This window comes from Clupea harengus, chromosome 18, assembly GCF_900700415.2.
Source record: "Clupea harengus chromosome 18, Ch_v2.0.2, whole genome shotgun sequence".
Classification (NCBI taxonomy): domain Eukaryota; kingdom Metazoa; phylum Chordata; class Actinopteri; order Clupeiformes; family Clupeidae; genus Clupea; species Clupea harengus.
The window spans coordinates 4,449,476-4,473,157 of record NC_045169.1 but is presented as its reverse complement, the minus strand read 5'-3'; the positions used below and the strand labels follow the sequence as shown (position 1 = coordinate 4,473,157).

General features: G+C 43.2%; 3 protein-coding genes and 1 long non-coding RNA gene across 11 annotated transcripts in view; 1 reads left to right on the top strand and 3 right to left on the bottom strand.

Annotated features, from left to right (window-relative positions):
* Nucleotides 1-11: 11 nt before the first annotated feature.
* On the bottom strand, nt 12-2,133 carry LOC116224668. Its single transcript, XR_004165681.2, has 2 exons — nt 1,324-2,133; nt 12-509 (listed from the first exon to the last, which is right to left on the bottom strand). It is a non-coding gene; the product is annotated as an uncharacterized LOC116224668 (long non-coding RNA).
* A 444-nt stretch (nt 2,134-2,577) lies between these two features.
* vps33a (VPS33A core subunit of CORVET and HOPS complexes) lies at nt 2,578-10,117 on the bottom strand. Its single transcript, XM_012832188.3, has 13 exons — nt 9,950-10,117; nt 9,343-9,408; nt 9,102-9,229; nt 8,782-8,968; nt 8,465-8,581; nt 8,070-8,244; nt 7,455-7,648; nt 5,627-5,753; nt 5,432-5,499; nt 5,186-5,323; nt 4,837-4,974; nt 4,527-4,695; nt 2,578-3,155 (listed from the first exon to the last, which is right to left on the bottom strand). Exons 1-13 carry the CDS (start codon nt 10,049-10,051, stop codon nt 2,965-2,967), a joined length of 1,800 nt encoding a protein of 599 aa, XP_012687642.1. The 5' UTR covers nt 10,052-10,117; the 3' UTR covers nt 2,578-2,964.
* Nucleotides 10,118-12,729: 2,612 nt separating this feature from the next.
* On the top strand, nt 12,730-18,045 carry LOC105904315 (L-serine dehydratase/L-threonine deaminase). The gene is made up of 8 exons (XM_012832189.3): nt 12,730-12,782; nt 13,104-13,301; nt 13,771-13,810; nt 14,043-14,182; nt 14,858-14,949; nt 15,706-15,933; nt 16,203-16,327; nt 16,584-18,045. Exons 2-8 carry the CDS (start codon nt 13,149-13,151, stop codon nt 16,778-16,780), a joined length of 975 nt encoding a protein of 324 aa, XP_012687643.2. The 5' UTR covers nt 12,730-12,782; nt 13,104-13,148; the 3' UTR covers nt 16,781-18,045.
* Nucleotides 18,046-18,860: 815 nt separating this feature from the next.
* Nucleotides 18,861-23,682, bottom strand: part of LOC105904310 (probable E3 ubiquitin-protein ligase HECTD4) — a 64,041-nt gene continuing 59,219 nt past the window's right edge. For all 8 annotated transcript variants that reach the window (XM_031585582.2, XM_031585583.2, XM_031585586.2 and 5 more), the window contains exons 75-76: nt 22,103-22,325; nt 18,861-20,620 (exon numbers count right to left, since the gene is read on the bottom strand). In XM_031585582.2, the coding sequence (XP_031441442.1) occupies nt 20,484-20,620; nt 22,103-22,325 (360 nt within the window). In that variant the 3' untranslated portion in view covers nt 18,861-20,483. The remainder of the gene's footprint in view (nt 20,621-22,102; nt 22,326-23,682) is intronic.

Genomic DNA, 23,682 nt, shown 5'->3' with positions numbered 1-23,682 from the left:
CAAGAACAGCAAAAACACAGATCTCATTTTAATTCATTTTGAATATTGGCATTTACTTTGAAGGTTTACAAGTCTGAGGGAAAGCGCATATTTGACAAATTGTTTGACAAACTTGGTTGTGCACGAGCCTTGGCTACAGTATAATTACAACAGACAAATTAGCTATGTCACTTACTAATAGCCATGTAAAAGTGCGTCATTTAGTCCATAAAGAGTGAATGAATATTCACCTTTCTACAAGTGGTAGGCTACTCTTTGTGTGATTGCCCCTTTCCGTGCACTGCAGTCATCTTGTCTCCTTATTTTGCAATAACGAAGTAAGTGGTCCATCCAGCCAGTAGCAAAGACCCAAGCAATACAGTGTAACAGAAAAGGACAAATCTGAGAAGTTCTCTAAAAGTTCGAAGAAAGCGGAGCGTTAAAGGCTCCGGCTCAAACAGAATCTCCATCTTCAAAATATTGCCTTTTGCGGTCTTCACGAAGACGGATGATAAACCCTGGGGAATTGCCTGCAGAGGACAAGAGGAAGAAAATGATTTAGAGCTCTTACAAATTCTGCAAACACTTGTGTAGATAAGTGGTGGTTGTGTTGGCATAATATGAATAATAGATAGGTTTAACTGTAGATGCACTCTGGATCGATCTCCATTAACGCTACACGCTATTTTCAAACGGTGCCTGCCATTTTACTCTTTTAAAACACGAATAGCCTAAAGAAAAACAGTATATAGCATATTGGGCATAAGGAGACCTTGTGTTAAAGTTAAGTTCAGTAAGTTATAGGCTAGGCTTCCGTTTATTTCCGTAGGGTGTGACTAATAGACTATGCGAAATTATCATCAGAAAGTGCTATTAACAGTTATTGACAGTAGGCTATTTTAAGGTCAGAATGGGCTGAGAATGATCAAAAAGTTAAAGCAGCAATACGGAGTTCTGTTCCAAAACTAGTAAGTTAACTACCTAAGGCATATAAAGACCTTGCAAACACCAGCCCAGCCGACATAGAAGCTTGCCAACACACTAACTGGTGTCTTTTGGCAGTTTAGCTGGCAATGTCATGCGTCTGAAAGCTTTTCTTCTACTTTTGCAGGGTGTACCAGCCCGTTACACAGAACTACACAGGGCATATCCTGGATAGCTAGTGGGGAAGACAAAGGTGTTTATCTGTCCTTCACATGACCATATGCTATTCAAATTAATTTGACCAAAACTAGTTGCCTGTAAAACCATATCTCAAAAGGTGTCAAATTGTTGCATAGTGTTACCTTAAGTTGAAAAAGTTGAAAAAAGGTTCTCTGTAACACCTTAAATTAAATAACCTACCTCATCACAACATTACATGGGTCAATTCGCGCGACGTATCGGATCCTTCCGATAGTTCTGTTTGCCCTGTGCGCGTGAGCTTCCACACACGCCCTTTTGGAAAGACAGATAGCGCTGTGATGCTCGCGCTGCCTGTAATCCTAATACAGTAGGAGTGACCAGAGGCAATTAAATTGATTACAAGACCCAGAGAACCCTTGGGCTGCGCTAATGGAAGCAAAAGCCTTGTATGCACCTGCTCTTGGTTAGGGCGGAGCTTGTCGTCTCCCGCTGGACATGTTCATATTGGTTTGACGTATGGACTAATCCCTGCTCTCCCCTGGATACCAATTCTATTGAGACATTGTTGTTTTTAATCAGCCGGTGATGCCATGCTCTCATCAGGATTACAACTGTGCTGAGGAGTAGAGTTGATTTGAGAGGACCATTTAATATCTGTATTAGGTATTTTATCAACTGCAGAGCATAACACCGTATGTAAGATTAGGCCCATTATTTTATTTTTGTGGACGTTTTATTATTCTGGTATTTCATTTCATTAGATTAGACACAGCTCTGATAGTGTCAAGTGCTAAATATTATGCTGATTTATTTATATAATTCCAATTCATACCATCAATACTTTGAGTAGTTGACAGCACCGTTTCAAGTGTTAGGGGTTAAACTCACTCTAGAAAGAGTGATCTAAAATGGGCACAACCTCCATCAAGTCTGTTTTTAGGCTTCCTTGGAAACTGCCCCTGTCTTTAGGTCAATTCCCCTCCTGGATCCCTGCTGATGCCTAAAGACCTCTGCATTCGACTAGCACATCGATTGGGCCGGCGAAATGCAGCACTCCAACTCTATCCCCAGCACGGCCAGCGTCAGCCACCGGAACAAGAAGCAAATGGCCTCTTGATTCAATCAGCGTCCTACAGCATCTGATTATGATTGGCTGGGGCACGTCCCCAGACAGCAGAGGCCCATTATCGGCCGGTCGTCAGGCCTGTTAGGCAGGTAATTGGTTCTCCACTGAGCCAGACTGCTGACGGTCAGTGGACAGGCTTCCCCGTTCTCTATTCTCCTTGTTCTTTTGTGCTCGTTGGTCGTGTGGAAGACTTCTTATCCTGATGAAATGACCATTATATGATGGATGGATTCATGAGTCAAGGAGCTGCTTGTCTTCCTAAGAACATAATCTTAATTTGTATACAACAAGCTTTCGCCAAAAACATTGGCCAAAGAAAGTATAATATGCATGCTATGAAGACAAAGTTACCAGATTTTCTTTCTTTTATAGTTGTTATTGTTAAGTCACATGTAAGAACAATTCAGAATCAGTTTCATTTGACCTAAAAGGCAGATGTTAAACATTCATAGTAGCTTGCATTTCTCTCTACCTCTCTCTCCTCATACACACACACACGCACGCACGCACTTGCACACGTATTACATAAGCATTATGTAAAAAAAACAAAGAAAAAGTCTCATATTAGGTAAATAACATAATAATATTTCACATGTATCCACATCTCTTTGTCCAGAAAGTCCCATTGACCTGCACTGACCAGGCACAATGAGTCAAGCTGAAGCAGTCTGTTGCCTTCCGCTGCATTTTCTCCTCATCCTTATTTGTTTGTTTGTTTGTCCTTTTGGTCACAGTCAGACCTGCTGATCGGGCCGATCCATGAGGGATTTGACCCAGCTGGTTCCGTTGATAAGCTTGGTGGTGGCGATGATGTACTCCGTTCCACTGTCCTCCATCTGCGAGAGGAACCGCAGGGCGGCGATCTCCGCATAGGTCACTCCCCCCAAGAAGAACACCAGCGTGGTTCGGTTCTCTCCTTGCTGGCCTGGGGAGCAGACATACGCACCCAAAATGATGACTACGCTGGAGAGACACCAAGACACAGTTGTGTCTGGCTCACAACTCCTGTGAGTTCCATGGCCATGCTATTGAACACTCCTCTCTGAAACCATCAACTTAATTACATACACTTGGACTTTAAACTGGGATAATTAGGGTTGCAACCAAATGAAATTGTCATAGCATCACATCAATGACCAAAACTATCAGGATGTTTAATATTACTAAATTATTCGACATCCAACATTGCTTTATAATGCTATAAATAAACCGCCGAAATATGAAAATCACTCCTCCTCTTTGATAACAAGTATGTAGAATGCAGCAACAGCACAATAAAGACTACGTATGTATATAATATAAATATAGTAACGTTAAAACTGCAGAAAAACGACATGCTTGTGCTTTATAGGGAAACTGGAACAGTAGCACCTTTATATGCACCATAGCAGTCTAGAAATATGGCAATCATACTCGATTATCAACTATCAAGCTAAATGACTACTGATATGGATATGGAGATGCACACTAGTTAAATTGAAAGCACACCCCAATATACAACGTGTTCAGACAAATAGCCTTTGTTCTCACAATGGACGTGTAAATGATTTTTCTGTCAATTATCACCCCATCATCATCACTAAAAAGACATGCAACAACAAGCCCAACAGATGCTGTCTGCAACCCCACAGGCAAAGACTTAACACATAACGTCCAGAATCCGTACACAAGACGGTCCAATTTAGTGAAAGTGAAAGAACAATCTGCAGTGAGAGTGTAATATAAAGGAGTTCTATTGAAATCCACACTGCTGCATACGATGGCAGAACTTTAGGCAACCATCTAAGAGTGCCTTTTTCTCCACGCATTTATGAGATCTCAAACAAGTGTGAAATATTTCAATGTCATTTATCTGGAATCACAAAGAAATCAGCGTTGACATACCATATCAAACAGGCCAGGTGGCACACAAAGACACACTGTATAAATCACCGTTGCCCCACACACAAAATGGACGCAAGGCAAACAAAGACTGTGCTTATCGGCTGCTAGCATATGGCCACTCATGGCTCACGTCCGTACAGGAATAATAGAGAAGCATCACTCCACTCTAGATGCAGCTTTACCCTCGGACATCCCTTATCTACTTGTCTCTCACTGTGCCTCCTGTTCTCCCTTTCCTCTCCTCTGTTGGCCCTTCTCCTTCTTTTTGTCACTCGCTCTCTGACCCACAATTCCTTGCAGCACTGATCGGAGTATAACACTTGTCAGACCAGTGATATCACTGCCGATCAGTATTTCCCCCATACTGTTAAATAAACATGCACAAACCGGGTCACTTCCCCCTGAGACTTACGTTTCTTATGAAGGCCCGGCGGTAGCTGCTGTCTCTCCTCGAAGTGCGGTCCAGGGAGCAGTTTCAGCACCTCCTCAATGCTCCTCCAGCCCGGCCGCGCCAACAGTTGCGTCAGCCGAACGCTCAGAGGAGCATAGCCGCTGTACACGTACGAGATGTCGTTGGGATTCTGGGGAAGGGGCAGACATGCACAATTAAGCCCATAACAGAACGAGACGAGTATATGGGATAGATCACTGGAACAGTGCGCTTTCAGGCTAACAAGCCATAGTCACTATTGTCATCCTGCAGCATTGTCTTGTGGGTGCACCTGTTCATTGGCGTCCTCCATCCAAAGTTTGAGGGTCTTGCGAATGGTGGGGTAGTTGTTCCTGGTGGTGATCTGTGACTTCAGCAGGCCAACCTTCTCCAGGTTGTTTAGAGTCAAGAGGTGCTCATAGCCATAAGTCTGTGATTCAACAGATTTTTATACTCAGTTAATGCATCTACAGAAGAGATATTAAATACCAATATTTACTAGTCAGAACTGAGGCATTTTGGTCAATTATGAGGAGAGTAGAATCTAATGGCTTCGGTTAGGTCAACAGATCTTTTTGTTTCCATTCTAGGATGAATCTGTATGATGAAGCTGAGAAACTGTGGCACCATGTTGGCTCTACCTGCAGGATTTCCCTCTTGTAGAAGTCCAGCACCTTCTGCTTGAGGCCATTGTTGCAGACAGACTGCATGCAGACCAGCCTCAGGATCTTGAGGAGAGGGTCCTTCTGGGCAATGCAGTCCTCAATATACGTGTTGACCTGTTACGAGTCAGCAGAAAACCATTGTAAACCAGTTGACACACACACACCCACACACACACACACAGACAGACAGACAGACAGACACACAAAGGGGAAATACGCCACCTTATCTGTGTCTACGCCAGTCATGAACTCCTGCTCCACTGTTAAATTGTCAAAGAAAGCTTCCGATGCTGTGTGTGACACAAGTAAAGTTGAATTGAAAAGCCTTTATTGTCATTGTATTCGCATACAACGAAAATGCAGTGCGAAGTACTGAAAAGGTTTTCAACATAGCAGCTAAGGAGTTGTTAAACTCACTGGTGATGTCCTTGATGAGCTCCGCAATGGAGGTGTGATTGGCCAGTGAGGTGCGCGCTGCCTGCATGTGGGGCAGCTGGGATACAAACTGCTTGATCTCACCCACAGTCTTGGCGTTGTGCCGCTCCTGATGGAGGAAGGGGAACATCAAATGACAGAAATGAGACCGAGGGCAAACATTTCAACGCAGGAAATTCTATTAGCATTTTAACTGCATTTTAGGGGCTATTCCAATTTACCTGTCAACCTGTCATTAAATCTAAATATCAAACTCAACATATGTGGGTTATGTTACACCAAATGTTTTCCTGCTATTCTTTAAAGAACCACACTGATAGGTGAAAATTCACCCTAGTTACCTCAGGACTCCGGAGCTGCATACTGTATAAGTATATTTATTAGACAAACAACAATTGCAATCGGGCTCACTCCCAGCGCAAGGCTGAAAGTGAAGCAATGACAAACACATCGCACAAGGTTTATATAGACAGAAGTTTAGCGTTCAGCAGGGAAAACCACGTGGTGGATTTCTCACGTCCGAGGCAAGGATGGAAGTTTTGCAAGGTCAGAAGAAGCACAGTTCGACCCTTCTAATCACTTCTGGTCTAAACATGCTCTTGTACATATGCAGACTAAGTGGCACCTAATATTCTAAGTTACACACACGCTGAAAAGCCATGTTCCTGCTTTCATAAGCACATGATTCATCCAAGGAATATATTAATACAAGGCACTTGATTCATATATTCTTAAGTCATTAACAGTGTTTGGAAATTATCTCCATCACACACTTAGAGCAAACTAGATAAAGAAAACATGAATGAACTTTGTTCACACCTCCTCAAAAGCAACACAACTTTTAAAGAGGCATTGCTGAGTTTTTATCTAAAACTTGCAAGCTAACTAGCAAACAGCCAACAGAATTGCCCTGAAAACAATACACAACCGCACTGTTGAAATGTAGCTAACTTGATGCATTTCACTGATATACATCCACTGCTTTAAGTAGCAATTATGACATAGTGATCTAAAATCAGATGTGTCTGTGACTTAAAATTTTGACATCAGTTAATGATGGCTGTTATTAGCACCGAGGTCAAATGTTTACAGAACTCTTGGAAAATGATCACCAACGAAGAACCACCCAGCTGGTTTGGAAAAAAATGATTCAAATCAAGGCTTGTTATGTTGTTGAGGCTTGCTGTTACCATGGTAATGGTTGAGTGTCATTAACGTTGATTAACAATGGACAGGAATGAGATGTAGGACAAGTGTAAGTCAGACACACACACACACACAAACACAGGAATGAGATGTAGGACAAGTGTAAGTCAGACACACACACACACAATGTAAGAATGACAATCAATCAAGATGCCAATTCCAAGCCATTAGCATATCAGGTTTAAGCGATAATATCAGTTTGCAACTGCTGATTGTTCAAGGGATAGCATGATAACGCTAACATTATTAAAGTATCCCTCAAAAGCTTTCAGCAACCTTGTGACTTCTTAAGCTAGTCAAGTATAACACATTTAACACACTATATGCTCCAGAACTCAACTATGACACTGTTGGCTACAGAGCTGCTTAGCACATTCAGATTTCTAACATTATAATTTGTGTCATGAAGAAATCAATAAAGATGAGTTCTGTAACAAATTCCAGACATACAAATCCAGTAGCATGAAGCCAAGTCAAGACATTTCAGTCAAAACCTTTTGTAAAGCAGACTGAACCATATCCAGACGCCTGCACTGATCAAACCTGGCGTGTGCTTTGTGTAATCCCCTGCAGCAGTGCTCAGGCACAGGGAACAAGCTCTCACCTCAAACGCAGCAGAGATGATTTTGGCCTTCTTGCTCAGTGCTGCCCCCACGGCGTTGAAGTTCTTGTCCCTGATCTCGGCGTACAGCTCCTCGGCTGAGTTCAGCGGCATCTTCTTGGGCTCAGTGGGCAGGTCCTTGCCCCCCTCACCCTGCTTCTTCTGGGCAAACTTCTCAGGGGGAAGCTTCACATAGCCTGAGCCCAGGAGGAATGGAAGACGGAAAATGTCATCAAATCAAGAAAAGTTTCAAGACCTGGCTCTGGCCACATACTGAATGTGTGGGGCTAAAATACATCAAATAATGCCTATATGCTATTACAGAAGAGCCTATATGCTATTGCAGACTCCCAAAAAGAATATAGCATAACTTCCATACCTAAATAACAGAACTAGAATTACATATAATTACAGTTACATAACAACTATAACATACAGACTTCACCATATGTTGGGTGAATGCTTTCTAATTTTGTTTACATTGCCTCACCTATGCAGTAAGAGATATCAAACGACTTATACATTCTATATGCATCACATGACCCTCACAGTGAGAGGTGTAAACAGAGTGGGGTGTTCATGTGGCCCCGCTTGCCCTCCATTGGGGTGTGTGTGTACCATTGGTGATGCCGTAGATCTCGTCGATGAGCCCCTCGTAGGTGAGCTGGGTGGCCAGAGGGGTGAGCAGGTCCACGTTCCGGTCCAGCAGAAGCAGCGTGTCAAACACGGGCAGGATCTGAGTCTGGCTGCCCGCAAACTCCCGCTTCATCCGCAGCATCATGTTGGCCACGTGCTGCAGGGGGAAACATGGGCACGGAGGGGAACGTTGTGACATTGAGTGAGATGGTCATGAATCCACAAGCATTTTCATTCACACTGTAACTCAATGTAGCATTTCAAAAACAGATGGGTACTTCAGGTTACACAGATTTGTGTCTTGAATCAGGTGTCTTGACTACCTTAAGACATATTTAGCTGCAGCATTTAACATGGATGATGTTGTGGCCACTCACCCGCGCACATTCTCCTTTGCCAAAGATCTGTGGGATGGTTCCATAGAGGGCCTGCAGGGTCATTAGACCTTTGGCTGTGTGATACAGGCTTGTCTGGTCATTCTCCAAATAACATTCCTGGAGAGAAAGAGGTTTTGACAGGATGTTAATATCATAAACCTAATATCATAACAACAATCAGGACAAAGCACAGACAAACATAAACGGTCAAAAACAAAGAACCAAGGACGTTAAAGCCATTAGCTTGACAAGTGGAATTCATCACTAACTAAAAACACCAGGGCCAGCTACCACTGTTTGTCTTCTGAATTACTGACCCTAAATGCACTCTCAGACTCCATGGAGAGGAGGTCCCCGTCATATGGGATGAGGTCCAGGATGTACTCGTCGATGTTTGTGAAAGATCCCAGAACCCCTTGCTCTTTCAGCCTCTGCTCACAGAGCATGCTCCGACGCGGCACAAACAGAATGTTGAACTCACGAGGTGTCTGAAGTTTGTCCTCACTGCCATAAAAAAAAATAAAACAACAACAAAAAACAAGAATTCAGAATTGGACTCTGTAACAGTAAGCGACAAACTCTTAGGTATGGAAGAGAGAGAGAGAGAGAGAGAGAGAGAGAGAGAGAGATGGGTAACCTTAAGATATTCTCTGCAATTATGTCCATTAATTCCAGTCTCGGTCGCACAAAGAAGATGATGTTTTTAACATCCGCCGGTGGAAGCCTCCCACTCTTGAGGGTGAACATCTTCTCCACCTCATGTTCCTATGGAGAGAGTTAGTGTGGTCATGCATGTGCTTGTTACATAGTCTACAGAAATACTCTCCTCTAATAGTGCTTCTATTATGAAACACTGCTATACGAGAACTCCATCTTACCTTCAATAAGGAGTACTGGGCAATCAACCCAAAAGGCCCCGTCAAGTACTCGTCCCATACAATAGCCTAAGAATAAGAGGAAAGATACATCTTGTCATTGGCTAACCATGTTAACGGCATAAACAGCCAATGAACCTGGCTATTTCAATTTTCACGAGTGTACCCATGACTTGACATAACAGCCCATTAGCCAACAGCAGTGAACTGGCGCATTACGTTGTTATATGGATGATAAAAAAGGAATTCATATCGTTATGGAAATAGAAAAATAATTGGTATTTGATCATTGTCGATAACTGGATTTAATGGTTTGAGAAGTGGAAGTCAGCTACCTTGATCACTTCCACAAACGTTATCCTCGTTTTCAAAAGACCGAGAATTCACATCGACTGACATTCAATACGCCTGTCATGTTGTCTTGATATATATCGTGCCACCGTTATTTCATAGATTGTTGATAAAATACCATTGCACAGAAAGGAAGGATGTTTGTAAGGCCAACTGTGCCATTTCCAACCAGCTATCTTTGTGCTACATGCTAACGACCAAAATGACAACGATCTTAAGATCTAAAAGTTAATTTTGCTTCTACAATGCAATGTCATACCTTGCTTCCTGCACATTTGTCCAAAAATTCTCGAAGATCTTTACGCGCTGCTTCTCTTAAAATGTTCAGATTAACTCGTCCATAGGACAAGTGTGCCGCCATGTTTACACTCAGCGACAGCCTAATCACGTGACCATCTAGATGACAGTCATGTGTTTTGGCACTGACAACTACTACCTTGTAGGCTTGCAAGAGGGAAATCCAGCATACATTTGGCAACATCGAACATAAACTGGGATGCCTTTAAATAAACACAATTCAGTTTATATCATAATCATTAATCGGTGCACGAAAGCCCTAGTTTTCCCCCTCAGTAAAATCATATGCGATTTACGTCGTCTCTAAATCATCAAACAATCAACTCCTTTATAAGTCCTCTAATTATGTTAACATACTATTAGCCATTATTAGCTATCCGATATAAAACGGGTGGAGCATAGGCGTCCTTACAGGATGGTATGAAAAACATCAAAATACCACTAGATGGTAGTGTTGCACTATTCTAATTTGCAGAGTGATTTGTTTTATTCGTAAGGTACAATTTCAAACACATCTGCTATGCGAAAACAGTGTATTGCAAACCCTTGTTAATGTTATTTAATATAGCCTACAAACATTTATTTACAAACATTTAATATTACAATATTTCCATTATTGTTAGCAATTATAATATTATTGGTAGTAGGCTAGCGTACCCTAATGGTAGTTTTTGTACAAATTCTGAGCACCTCTGAATGAGGGTTTTTGTAAGGGTATGTTTATATTTGATTTAAATACAATTTGATTTGACTGCATTCCTTTTGCTCTCATGTTAGTGTTGCAGAGGTCTTCTAGAAAACAATCATATATGCCACTGGTGCATCAATACTTTTAGTTAGGGGAAATATACAAAAAACATACAGTATGGGCATGTTAGACTTCCTAAAAATGTCAAACAGGCCTGTGTCCCCTGAGGGTTAAGGCCGAAGCGTTCTGTTTCTGTGCACATCATGGACATTCAAGACGTTTTCCATTGTATGCCTCAAGTTTCGAAGAAAGCACAGACTATGTCATCATAATGTTGACATATGTGTTGTTATTTACAATAGTTGTTATTAACAGTTTTGACACAAGCGTTGTAGACAGTATGTTTTTTTAGTTAGGCCTGTTGTGACGAATGATGTTATCTGACCGTCCCCAAGGATGATGCAAAACATCGATGGACTAGATAGCGCGAAAGTAGGGCTACAAAACATAGCCTACGGAAATTTATTTTCTGTACTAAATAGCCTAGATAGATGATGTGGTAATTTGATGCAGCCCATTGAATGTGCTTTTGTGAATCAGGGAATGTATCATTCTACAAATTTGAAATTGGCTCAGGTAAAAGTGTTTTTTTTCTTTTGTCAACGGCCCGACCATGACCCGATCAGTGGGCACACGTGAAAGACGGACCGCAGACCCCAGTCCGATTCGCTAGAAACCAGCTTGACGGGCTGCCAGAGTCCACATTCATCAAACTACTTACCTGTAGACGTCGAGACAATGACCAAATTGCACAACTGCTGGTGTCCCATGTTTTTCCCCCTTTTAGTTAACTTTTGCTACGCCAGATTGTTTCCCTTTTTAAATTCACTTCTGCTGCTCCAGACTGTTTTTCGAAACCAGAATAGCTACAGACAGTAGGCCTATGGGTTTAGTTAAGCCTGACATTATTTCGAATGATTTGTAAATGCATTGTCAGAACACGACATATGATCTTGTTGACTAGCCTACTGTCACTATTTAGGCCTATTCATTAATATGCCAAAGAGCTTCCATCATGCCACCGACGCACCAAAGAGATTTCTCCACATAGTCATAGTCAAGTCATTCTGCATTTTCTGAGAATGTGCTGTCATCGTCATGTTTCAACTGAAGGGAAACAAGTACACACAGAACATCGTGTGTCTGAGGAAAATATCTTACAACCCCCTTCCCTCTCCTTCCCCCCACCCCTCCAGCCGGATCGGTCAGGTTTGAGCAGTCATCATGACATCTGCTGAGCTTGGACGGTCGTCTGCGCTCCCCGGCCCCCTTTTGGTAGTGCGGAGCCAAAATAGAAGCGTCCCTTTTGGTAATGCCCAGATATCGCGAACCATTAGTTGAATATCACGTTTTATTTGGTCCAGAAGTCATAACACGTCAACATGACACATTAACATTAACAGAACGCGGACCTTTTTTGTTTTTATTACTCTTAATACATGAATGGAGAAAATTAACCTCTTTAGTACAACTTTGAAGTCACTTGCTGTTGTATAGTCTTAGCTATCTGAACGTGTGCATAATTTTGCTAAATGAATACATTCACCTTTTAACACCAAGTTCACATATTCAAGCGCTTACAAATTCAAGCTTTTTCAAATTCTTACGCAGAAATAACGATAAACTAGCAATGGTATGAACGGCAACCAGCATAAACTAGCACCACGGATGGCCATTGGCATAGGCCTTCGTCAATGAAATGACAAACGAATCTAACATTTCCAGTAATTTTGGATAAGGAACGCGATAGAATCAAGTTTGTTTTTGCTGTCTATGTCAAAGGGATGGAAATTCCTTATTCGGATGACATTCAGTCCCTTGGCGACCCCATGGACCTCTTATGACAACAAAAGGGAACAAGGCGTGGTCTGGAGGTGTGCGAAGAAGCCCCGAAGACGATTGGTCCCCCAAATTCCAGCTGTCACACGAACTTGCGCTTGAAGGACTCATATAAGCCCGCTGGTTTGTGAAGTTGTCACTTGACTGATAACTTAGAAGAAACGGAATATTTGCTCGTCCGAGACTCATCGCAAGGTCCGTTCATCAGGTAAGATGATTTCCTCTGTAATATTTATCTTCTTCGTCTGTAAAAAATATTTGTTGTCCAATGTATTGACAAAATTAGCTATTGTTTTTAACGACTAGATTCCAGTTGGAAATGTATTTACTTTTCCGGTTTGGAAACCCTGTTTAACCCTATATTTTAAACAGTGGGCTTTTATGTAACTCTTCTAGACAATGTTAAATAACAACCATCATAACAAACTTAAGGTATTAGGATCCAGAGATGGCTTCCCAGTACGGCAATATTTAATATGCCCCATAATATGTTATTTATTTGAGTTAACACTTTTTTTTCCTCTGCCAGGAACATTTTTGCTGTGTGCCACTCATCTGTCCGACACTGTAAGCCATGAAGACCAAGCGCTCCCTTCACATGGCCACTCCTCTGAGAGAGAGCTTGCCCCTGTCCAAGCTGGCCGGCACTTCTATCTACCTGAAGCTGGACTCAGCCCAGCCCACTGGCTCCTTCAAGATCAGAGGCATTGGACACCTCTGCAAGACGGTAAGGGAGAACCACCGCTGCCTGCTCAGAGAGGATTTAACATGCTGTGTACCACAATCAAACAGTTGAAAGTGTTAAGAAGTATAGAATCTAAATCTACCTAGGATTTTGGTTAAGACCAGGCCTTTGCTATGTTGTGAGGACACGTCATGGGTGTTTATCGTGTTTGTAGCATGTGCATTGAGGAAAGGGGAGACCCTCTGTTGTGATGGGGTGGGGGTGGGGGGCTTGGTTCTGTGAGTTCCAGTTACAACTAGAACAGACCAGTTTAAGATGGGTTAGTCACCATGGCACAGCTAGTTGGCATGGGCACACTTTGGTATTTGGGTCCTAAAAAAGGGGATTCACGGGTGGATGGATTATTGAGACGATTATTGAGGCTCTGCTGGGCTTCCTTTTTTTACTACGTATAATGAAAGAGTGCAGCTGTGACTCAAGGGCTTTTTCTTTGCTTCTTTCCATCCTTTAGTGGGCAGAGCAAGGATGCGTGAGATTTGTCTGCTGTTCAGGTGAGTCATCTACTGGCGGTCTCAAAATTGCTCAGAGCCTTAATACAAAAGTAAACAAACAGTATACAAAAAGTTGAAAAAAAGAAAGAAATTACACTGCAAACTAAACGAAACATAATTTTATATCAGTTCTTTGGTCTGGGCACTTTAAGAGATCATATAATGGTCATATAAAAGCAGTTCATATTCACACTGTGAGTGTCATAATCATATCCCTTCTCTGTTACCAAAGGTGGTAATGCTGGGATGGCAGCAGCCTACTCTGCCCGTAAACTGGGGGTGCCCGCTACCATCGTGGTGCCCAGCGTGACCCCTGCCCAAACAGTTCAGAGTCTCAAAGACGAGGGGGCAGACGTGATCATCCACGGCAAAGTGAGTGATATCCTGGCAGCTGAAAACATTTCAATATCAAAACACCAGAATGAGCTACATGTGCATTTACTAATGTACGGACATAGATGCTTTAACCTTAATTCATTTTGATGCACAGTGCACCAGAGTTTACATTTACACCTGTAAGAAATGACATGAGATTCATGATCAGCAGCTGCTATCCAAAATGGTAATCTTATCATGGTAACAAAGGAAAGGTCCCCACACTGGATTTGCTCAGACACCTGGGGTCAGAAAGCAAACTAAGGTGTTTGTGACTGCAATTAATCATAGTATGGGAATGGGAACCATCTCAGGCAGCAGGCCATTGAAAGCATTGAGAACCATCTCAGGCAGCAGGTCAGAGAAAACTGATTATCATACAGAACAACAAAAGGTTGCTAGACCTGTTTGCATTTCAAGCCTAGCTCATTTACAGGAGGTGTCTTAAACACTATATATATGGCTAGAGTTGGAGATACTTGTGGTTCAGATCTGCACCGCTGAATCGGGAGTATGTGCCACGTGCTTCGTTACTGCACTTTACTGGAATAAAGACAGATTGCCGCAATAAACACAAAGAAACTTCCTTTTTCTTACACACCCTTTCACATTGACTCCAAAGTATTTAATGTATGCCAATAAACTGATGTCCGGTGTGTTTCCACCTCACAGGCTCTTAATGAAAGCATTGAATATGGCCGTCAGCTCGCAGTCAATAACCCAGACTGGGTCTTCATCTCTCCCTTCGACAATCCACTTATTTGGTAAGCACTCCGAGTTACCACTGTGTCAGCCGTTCACACACTTACATGAGATACAGTATCATTGCACTTTGAAACACATTGACTCCATTGCACTCTGTGTTACAGTATTCTGCATCATAACTAGAGGCAGAAATAGAGTAGGTAATCATAAAGATAAGGGAAAGTGAAGATAACAATAGGTGAGGATTGATAAGGGTTACTTAAAGAGGAAACTTTATCAGAGGACAGTGACACTTATGCAATTACAGCCATGAAGACAAATGGTTCTCCATTTTAACTGCCCTGAATGAAGTGCATCTGCTTAATTACTTCACGTAACCTCCTGAGAACCAATCCATAGACTTGTGTCGTCTGTAGTGGACATTTAAGGAAATCACCAAAAAGGAGAAATTGGATGACACTTTTATTTCTTGGTTCCCAGGAATATACCTCCGTTAATTACCCGAAGGGAGCTTTGGCCATTTTATATTGCTACAAAGATTAGAATTAGACTGTATATTCACTACTAGGCAACATTCCCTTCCAATGTCTTTTATTATTTTAATATGTCATTTACATAGATTTTTTCCCCTTCTTCTAAAGAGCACCGTGGTGATGGAATTCATACTTTTGAACAATTCTTGTGTTGGTGAAAGTAAAACTTGAACTGACAGTCTTGACATTGCTGGGGCTATGCGTTCTTGACCTGATATTGAATAAAGTAGGTTTTTTTCTAACGATGTAAAACTCAACTGCTCTTTTTGTCTGTGTTGGTAGGGAGGGCCACACATCCCTGGTGAAGGAGCTGGAAGCAGACATGGATGAGAAGCCGGGGGCGGTGGTGCTGTCCGTGGGAGGTGGGGGTCTTCTGAATGGGGTGGTGATGGGCCTGCGGGACGCCGGCTGGGATGACGTCCCAGTCATCGCCATGGAGACCGTGGGGGCACACAGCCTGAATGCAGCCATGAAAGCCGGAGAACTTGTCACGCTGCCAGCCATCACCAGGTTAGTGAGGAGAGTCACCTCACCATTGTCCAACACGTGCAAAACTCGTGAGGAAGAATATTGAGAAAATGCTCACAGGGAAAATAAATGCAATTCAGGGCTAAAATAATTGCAGTCAAAGTGTCTCACAAAATGTGGACTTAAGAGAAAGCAGTATTAAACACATTTCCTTGGCCACACAGTAAAAGTAAACAAACTGAGCCAGGTAGCAAGGGTAGTTTTCTGTACCAGGCATGTCCTCTGATCTTTATGTTTCGCTCTTTCTGCAGTATTGCGACGACGTTGGGCCTCACGCGCGTATCTGCACAGACCATGAAACTGGTTGGAGAGCACACAGTCTACTCTGAGCTCGTGACGGACCAGGAGGCCGTCCACGCTGTTGAGCAGTTCGTTGGTGAGTCTGATGCACATCGGAGAAACGTTTAGGAATGGAGACAAAAAGAAAACATGTAGACGGGGAGAGCTACCACTCTAATGAACCAAGACGTTGATTATGTAGAGACCATATTCTGAAGCTGTGAAATTAGTCACTAAAAGTTCGAGTAGCCTACCAAATACTCCATTAAGTGCTTTCCAACTGACCACTCAGCAATTTTTTCACAACTACATTAACTCCATCTCATAACCTCTCTGTCTCTTCCTCTCCTTAGACGACGAGAAAGTGTTGGTGGAGCCGGCTTGTGGCGCGGCCCTGGCTGCGGTGTACAGCGACATCATTCGTCGGCTGCAGTCGGAGGGCAAGCTGGCACAGAAGCTAGGCCCAGTGGTAGTGGTGGTCTGCGGCGGCAACAACATTAGTCTGGAGCAGCTCCGCCGGTTCAAGAAACAGCTGGGCATGAACTGCTAGGACCGGAGACTTAACTCTTGAGACTTTAGCCGTCTTGACTCTGGGAACAAACCGACAACTTGATCCCAAAATCATTCCAGAAACACCGTGCCCCCAGACTCGACCGAAGGGACTTTCCTATGCTTCTTTAAATCGCTCGTTTTCAGTTGGGCAAATGTAAACTATGAAAAATTCTTCATAAAACAATGTGTGCTGGCAACAAATGTGTGAAAGATTAACGTAAAGTAACTAACTGACCTTCCATGTTTTTTAAACTGCTCTTAATCGATTTGAATGTTGTTATAGTCGATAGAATTTTTAGGTGTATAGATATTTTTATTAAGCATGTATTGGCATCTGAAACAAATGCAGAAATACTTGTACTGTACTCTTCTTTCTCTCTATTTTTGTACATGTTCTATTTAAAAGGGAAAAAAGAATTAAATTATGGTGCTTTTCAGATTTGCTCGAGTCTGCTTTGCATGTACAAGTAAAAAGTATATGGATGTTTGTACGAAATGCTTTTAGCCTGTTTGCCTCATAAGGCATTTTAAGATGCTTTTAGCCGTAAGAAGAGGCTAAAGATCCTAACCATAAGATGGTTTTAGCCTTTGGTTGGTAAATAAGAGGAAGTTACCCCCCTCATAAATTGAAGGTTAGATTATGTGAGGAAAGAAGCTGCCTCAGCATAACTCTGATGGAATTTTTGAAGATATGCGTAAGAAGGTTTAACATGTAACATGTCTCTTATCAGATAGGGGAGATTAAGAAGACAGGACAAACATGACAATGTGGTACATCCGATAAAGATAAATAATTGCTGACTGATAACCTTCACTTGGGTATGTTTTTGTGAGACTTACGAAGAACAAGAATTAAGACTATTACAAATTATTTTGGCCTATAAGGCAGCCAGCAGAAATAATGTAATTGGTTTGCTGTGCAGTAAACATCCTTTCCAGACTATATAAGCAGCACACGTGATAAAACAGAAATTAGGCTTTATATGTTAGTGATGCCAACAGGTGAATCGCCGGGTGTCAAAGGCAAGTCTGGCGTGTTGACAGACCCAGTCATTAAGGTGGGGTGGGTTGTTACCAGCTCCAACTGGACTAGCCTGGATCTCACTGGCTTGAAAAGCCTTGGGCCCCCCCCCCAAAGACTTTTGATTGAGTCGTCAGCACAGACAATGAAAAAGACTGAGGCCTCACATAACGAGCTAATGAGAAAAGGGAACAAGCTCTCACCGAGTCAGCTGGGATGAAAATGAAGAGAAAAAAATAAAGCTTTAGTCTGGAACTACTGAGATGAACCAAGGTGGACACAACATGTCAATCACATTCACAATACATCGGGACGGAACACGCTGTGCAAGAACACGGCATATCTACCCACAATACCGCTGTTAATCAGACACTCAGGGAAACAGGACAGCCTTACAACAAGACATCTTTATTGTTGTGACACAGAATTCCTGAACTCCATTTTGTTTTTCCATGTTGGTTGTTTGTTTTTATTTTTTTTTCTCTTCTTGTTCTTTCATCACCTCCGCACAGTCCTTCCGCCTGACAGCGCGCTGGACTCCAGATGAGCAGAGGCAAGACAGGGAAAAAGTTTTAAGTTAATGCAACCATAAATAATTATAATAAATATCAAGTAAATGTACAGCACACATCCACTCATCGGTTCACGGCTTTGTGCAGAGGTCCCTCTCTCTTTTGTTTGTTTGTTTGTTTGTTTGTTTGGCCTCTCCTCCTGTGACCCTAAGCGATACAGTACGGGGCCAGAGCGGGAGATGGAGAGCGAGCGAGAGAGACAGAGACAGATAGAACGTCAGTTAAGGTGGGGGATCCAGTAGTCAGGGCTGACCACTGAGAACACTTTTTCAAGGGGCATTCCTGCCCTCCTATCCTCCCTCCCCAAACCTGTTGCTCCTGGTTGTCGGTTGGGAGGGCAGGGCAAGAGGGGGCGTTCGCCGGGGCCCTCAGGGTTGACATATCTCCACTGGGACTCAGCACAAATGCAAACATTGTACCAGGAGTATAAGAGTGAATGGTAAAATCCTTTTCGAGATACAATAGTTTTAAGTCGTATATTATTGTTTAATCTGGAACTCAAAAAAAAAAAAAAAAAAAAACTCCAACGATGAACATCGAATTAAAAAATAAAACCTTGTTATATATTTCTCTTTACCTGGGTCAGAAATTGAAAAAAAAATATTAAAATAAAATGGTGAGAAAAAAAGTGCAAGCAAAAATAAATGCCCCCATTTTCAACACAGAAACCTATTAACATATGCATCTGTAAGTACAATTTAAAGACCTAAATATTTTGGTTTTCAAGAAGAAAAAAAAAAAAAAGAAAGAAAAAGAAAAAGTTAAAGGCAACACCCTCCTCCATGTCGGGCGGCCTGAAGTGTGCGTGAGGCCCGTTCCATTCAAGTGTTTCAGGAGGAGGGAGGGGGGGGTGTGGTTCTCACACATCCAGCAGCACTCTGGAAGAACTCTTCTCTCCTAATGAAGTAGGACAACACTGATCTAGAGATCCCTCAGAGGCAGATCCTGCAAACCGAGACCCCCCCCCCGCCCCCAGCCCCCACCCTGGGAAAGTGCCTGAGCAGGACTGAACCTGGCAACCTCCGTCAGACAGTTCAGAGGCAAGTTATCTGGCAACCCTACGTCGAACTTAGCAGGGCCGGTTTGGGCCAAAATCTCTTCACAGCTGCAGCAACCAGTAAAATAAAGATGAAAAACAATAATAATAATAATTATCATAACAACAACTCAAGTAGCAACAGAATAAATTACTATTACTTCTCTTTGTACATTTCTTATATACCCTCTGTATAGACGAATAAAATATATGCACCCTTTCAATATAGGCAGATAGTTTTGTCCTGAAGCGGTAGACCTCGGAAAGCAGTAACTGTACAGAGTCTTATACATTTTGTCCACATGCTGTATTCATAGTCGCAAAAGCCAGCGATTAGCATCAGAAAGTTCCTCTGGTTTTATGGGGTTAAGCCATGGCAAAAGGCCCATCACAAAAGCCTCTTCCCCCATAAACACTCAATCACTCGGTCAGTCGTTCACCCCAATCTATCCCATCTGTGTACTGGCTGCAAAATAGGCATTTCAACAGACCCCACACCCAACTCCTGCTTTAAAGCTGAGAATCAACATTGCACTGAATAAAAGGCCTGACGCAAAGCTCTCTCTAGGGCAGAGGGAGAGAGCTAGAGAAGGGAAGTCAGGTCAGAGGGCGGAAAAAAGAGGTGGATTAAAAAGAAAAGAAAAAAATAATAATAAACTTCAGCTATACAGTAAAGGATGGCGGCGTCATCCTCCCTTCCTTCTCCACCACCTCAAGCTGAGCTCAGAGATTCATCCGGTGAAAGAGAGGACCAGTCCGTGTCAAGGCAAAGGGGGATTCAGCCAGCCTTGGTCGTGTGTGTGAGTGTGTGTGTGTGTGTGTGTATGTATGTGTTTCACGCCCAGTTTTGGTACAGACAGCGAGAGGGAGTTAGGGAACGAATGAGAGAAAAAAAAAAAAAAAAAAAAACTCAAGTAGGTTGCACTTCTGTTGTCTCCCTGTGGTGGGCAGTATAGAGTCTTGCCTGAGGGGGGGGGGGGGGGGTGTTGGTTGAGGGTGAGGTGGGGGTGCAGGGGTGATGTGAGGGAGCGTAGAATGGAAGGATGTGGGTTAAAAGGGCGCGGGCTTGAAGCTAGCCGCTGAGGGGGTCCTCGCGGTAGTGGATGGCGTAGCGGAGCTTCTCCAGCATCACTTCCAGGGAGGAGTACTGCGGCAGCTTCACCATGAACATGCACGTCTCCACGCGGATGTAGCGCGAGTCTGGCGAGCCTGTGGAACACACACACACACACACACACACACACACACACACACACACACACACACACACAGAGAGAGAGAGAGAGCGTAAACCTTCAACATAGCTTAAAGGTAGAATCCACCATTCTGGCAAATGGTTGATGAGCTGAAATATCAACTTACACCACAAATTACACCCCTACCTTCCGTGCTCCTGAAGAAACATTTTGACTGGCTGAAATTGTTAATGGCTCGGTCCAAGTCACTATGTTTGTTTCTCATTTACAGAACCAGGATTGAGTACGAACGCACACTGGACAGCTAGAGGATGGTGAGGAGCAATTCTCTTAAAGATGCGCTCCTTGATGTACTGGATAAGAATCGCAGACTGCTTCTTTAACTAAAACCTTGGACTCTCAACATTTAGTGTCTCCACTTTGTCCAGTTGAGCTTCTTAACAATGAACATCCTTTTATGCAAGCCCTTGTTCTTCACTGAGTGCGCAGGTAACTGTGAGCAAGTCCAGCAGATCTTCAAGGTTTTTGATCCCTATAAAACCAACTAGCTGATAAACCGCCTCAAGGATAGACAACTTACTACACCGGACGCGATCTGAATGGCACTGACATCTCCTTTAAAGTACAATATGAGGCCCTGGGGAGCAGATAGCAACCAGCCAAGACGAGAGGCAGCAGGACACTTTGAGCTGTGATGACACCGCTATCAGCTGTTAGGACACTCTGCAGGGAGAGCACAAGAAGTGCAATGGGGCAAGATAGCGCTGAATGGGTGTTTGTGAGGGTGTGTAACGTAATGTAATGTACACATAAACAGAATTGCTCACAAACTCACATTCACACTCACACTCACACACCTCAACCACCCCATTCAATTGCCATTCACTCCCACAAAGTCACATATAACCACTCAACCCAACTAAAGGCTAATTTATGGTCGTCCGTTTACGCAGACACGGAGAGCCCTCTCCGTCGTTCCAAACCCTCTCCGAGCACCTCTCCGTGGCCTGACGTGCACCTCCCAATTTTGTAACTATCCGTCTCCGTCAATTCATCGCTGTTAACCTTGTGGGTAGTAACATGCTAACATTAGATAGCTGGCTCAGACACCTCGCAAATCCCCTCAGACGTATTTTTCAGTTACAATAACGGGGTTTTTACATTGCACAGTTTCTATTTCCCCGGTAACTTAAAAAAAAATCTAAGCATAAAAAGTCAAACAAACAACTTTTAGGTACAAATACGACCATCTACAGAGTTTGGTCCGCCATCTTTAAAAAGAAAAAAAAATTGATTTGCCCACCCACCTACCGACGGAGAACTATAAATGTTCACGACTCCGTCGAAGCAACTGTGTGACCATGCAGTAACGGAGTCGTAGAAGTATATTTCGGCCCCTTAAGCCCCTAAAGCTCTTGAAAACACACACGCACACACACATGCACACATAAGGTCGGCCGACTGGCCAGAAAGACAGTGAGACAGACAGACTAACCGGTGGCGCCGTCAGGCGGGGCGATCTTCATGGGGTAGGGGGGCACGTGGGCGGTGTCCGGGCCGCCGTCCTTACAGGGGCAGGTGAAGGGGATGCGCTCCTGGTTGCAGGCGAACTTGATGAACTTGCACAGCTCCTCCTGCGTGAACATCTCCAGCGCCGTCCAGAAGTACTCGATGTGCTGGTCCGTCTCCATCAGACCCACCTGGTACATGGTGTGGGCCTGGCAAGGGAGGGAGGACAGAAGACATACAAATATACGTAGGATTTGAGTGGATACTAAGTGTATATATACATCAACTTAGGGTTTCTGATACTCAACTGGTTAGAGAGTTGCTAACAACACCAGAATCGTGGGTTTGATATTCAGTCAGCAAAGACAGTTGCTGTGTTTGAATTCTTAGATAGCCGTCTTAATCCTTGATCTCTTGTTGGACAGGTGTCTGACGAGACAGGTCCTTTTGGGGGAAGGTATCTCAAAAACCGTTGATTTCGAACAGTCTATTAAGATAGCATGTACGGCAACATGTACGGCAATATGTGACGTCATCACGCTGTGTGTGCTTATTTGCTAGCTAGCAGCTACTGTTAGCGACCTGGCTAACGGATACATCGCTAACGAAATCAGACTATTTTTGTTAATCAATCATGACATAATTACATAGTACACTGTTTATTTCTCGGTAACTTTTAAAAACAATTACCAAAAAAAGCAAAGAAACTTACATCGGTGAATACTTTTGTGGAACTTCGACGATTTCATCCGCCATCTTTTTTTAAATTTGTCTCTGGTTAGGGAATGGCGCAGAGAGTTATGGGTAATAGCTGCTGCCATCGAGACATCAAGGCAGCTCATATGCTCTCTTGAAAGATGTGACGTATTTCAAGGTATCTTATTAAAGCGGAAGAGAAAGTTTAAGACATTTCGAACAGTCCCTGCTCCCTTAATAGGAAGGAAGGAAGGAGGCATTTTAAGACATTTCGAACAGGGCCAGTTATCAAACTTATTCTGTTGTGCAGGAAGTCACTCACAGGAGGTGGCTCGGTCAACAAATTAGACAGTGATAAAGAAAGATTCGGGGAGAGATAGGAGAGAGGGTAGGTTTACTATGTGGAAAAGACTGGTTTGAACCGAGTCAAGCCAAGTCATAAACACACACACACAGCATGTACTAATGAAACTTGATAACAGGTCATTGCCCAATAGCTAATCCTCTTCAGGAGCACATCGCTTTGTATACCTTTGTATCCTTGAACCAGATATGAAGCAGTTTCACAGCTATACTTGGGAGACTTCTATGGCCGATACATGATAAGGTTGTGCGGCTATCGAGTTGTAAAGGTGTTTAAAATAGCTGCAAGTGTCCGATAGGAGCGATAAGGGTGTCTGATGACGGCTGGATGTGTGAAAGGGGACGAGAGAGAGGTGGCACCGCGGTACGGGCACTGAACTCTCCTCTCACCCAGATGGCTGGGGCGACGCAGGAGTGACGAGGTAGGCCAGATGCCATGGAGGACTCAAGCGGGACGCCGCTGGTGACATAATTACACACGACTCTTGTGCAGTATCTAAATAACGG

Bases quoted from the DNA above. Each gene is read 5' to 3' on its own strand.
- vps33a (XM_012832188.3), bottom strand. From the start codon at position 10,051: ATGGCGGCACACTTGTCCTATGGACGAGTTAATCTGAACATTTTAAGA. The intron at 7,649-8,069 runs GTACACACACAC...TCCTGGGCTCAG, and splicing joins GATCTACGGCATCACCAATG to GCTATGTGAAGCTTCCCCCT. The intron at 4,975-5,185 runs GTAGAGCCAACA...GTTGAATCACAG, and splicing joins ACAAGAGGGAAATCCTGCAG to ACTTATGGCTATGAGCACCT.
- LOC105904315 (XM_012832189.3), top strand. From the start codon at position 13,149: ATGAAGACCAAGCGCTCCCTTCACATGGCCACTCCTCTGAGAGAGAGC. The intron at 13,302-13,770 runs GTAAGGGAGAAC...TCCATCCTTTAG, and splicing joins TTGGACACCTCTGCAAGACG to TGGGCAGAGCAAGGATGCGT. The intron at 15,934-16,202 runs GTTAGTGAGGAG...CTCTTTCTGCAG, and splicing joins ACGCTGCCAGCCATCACCAG to TATTGCGACGACGTTGGGCC.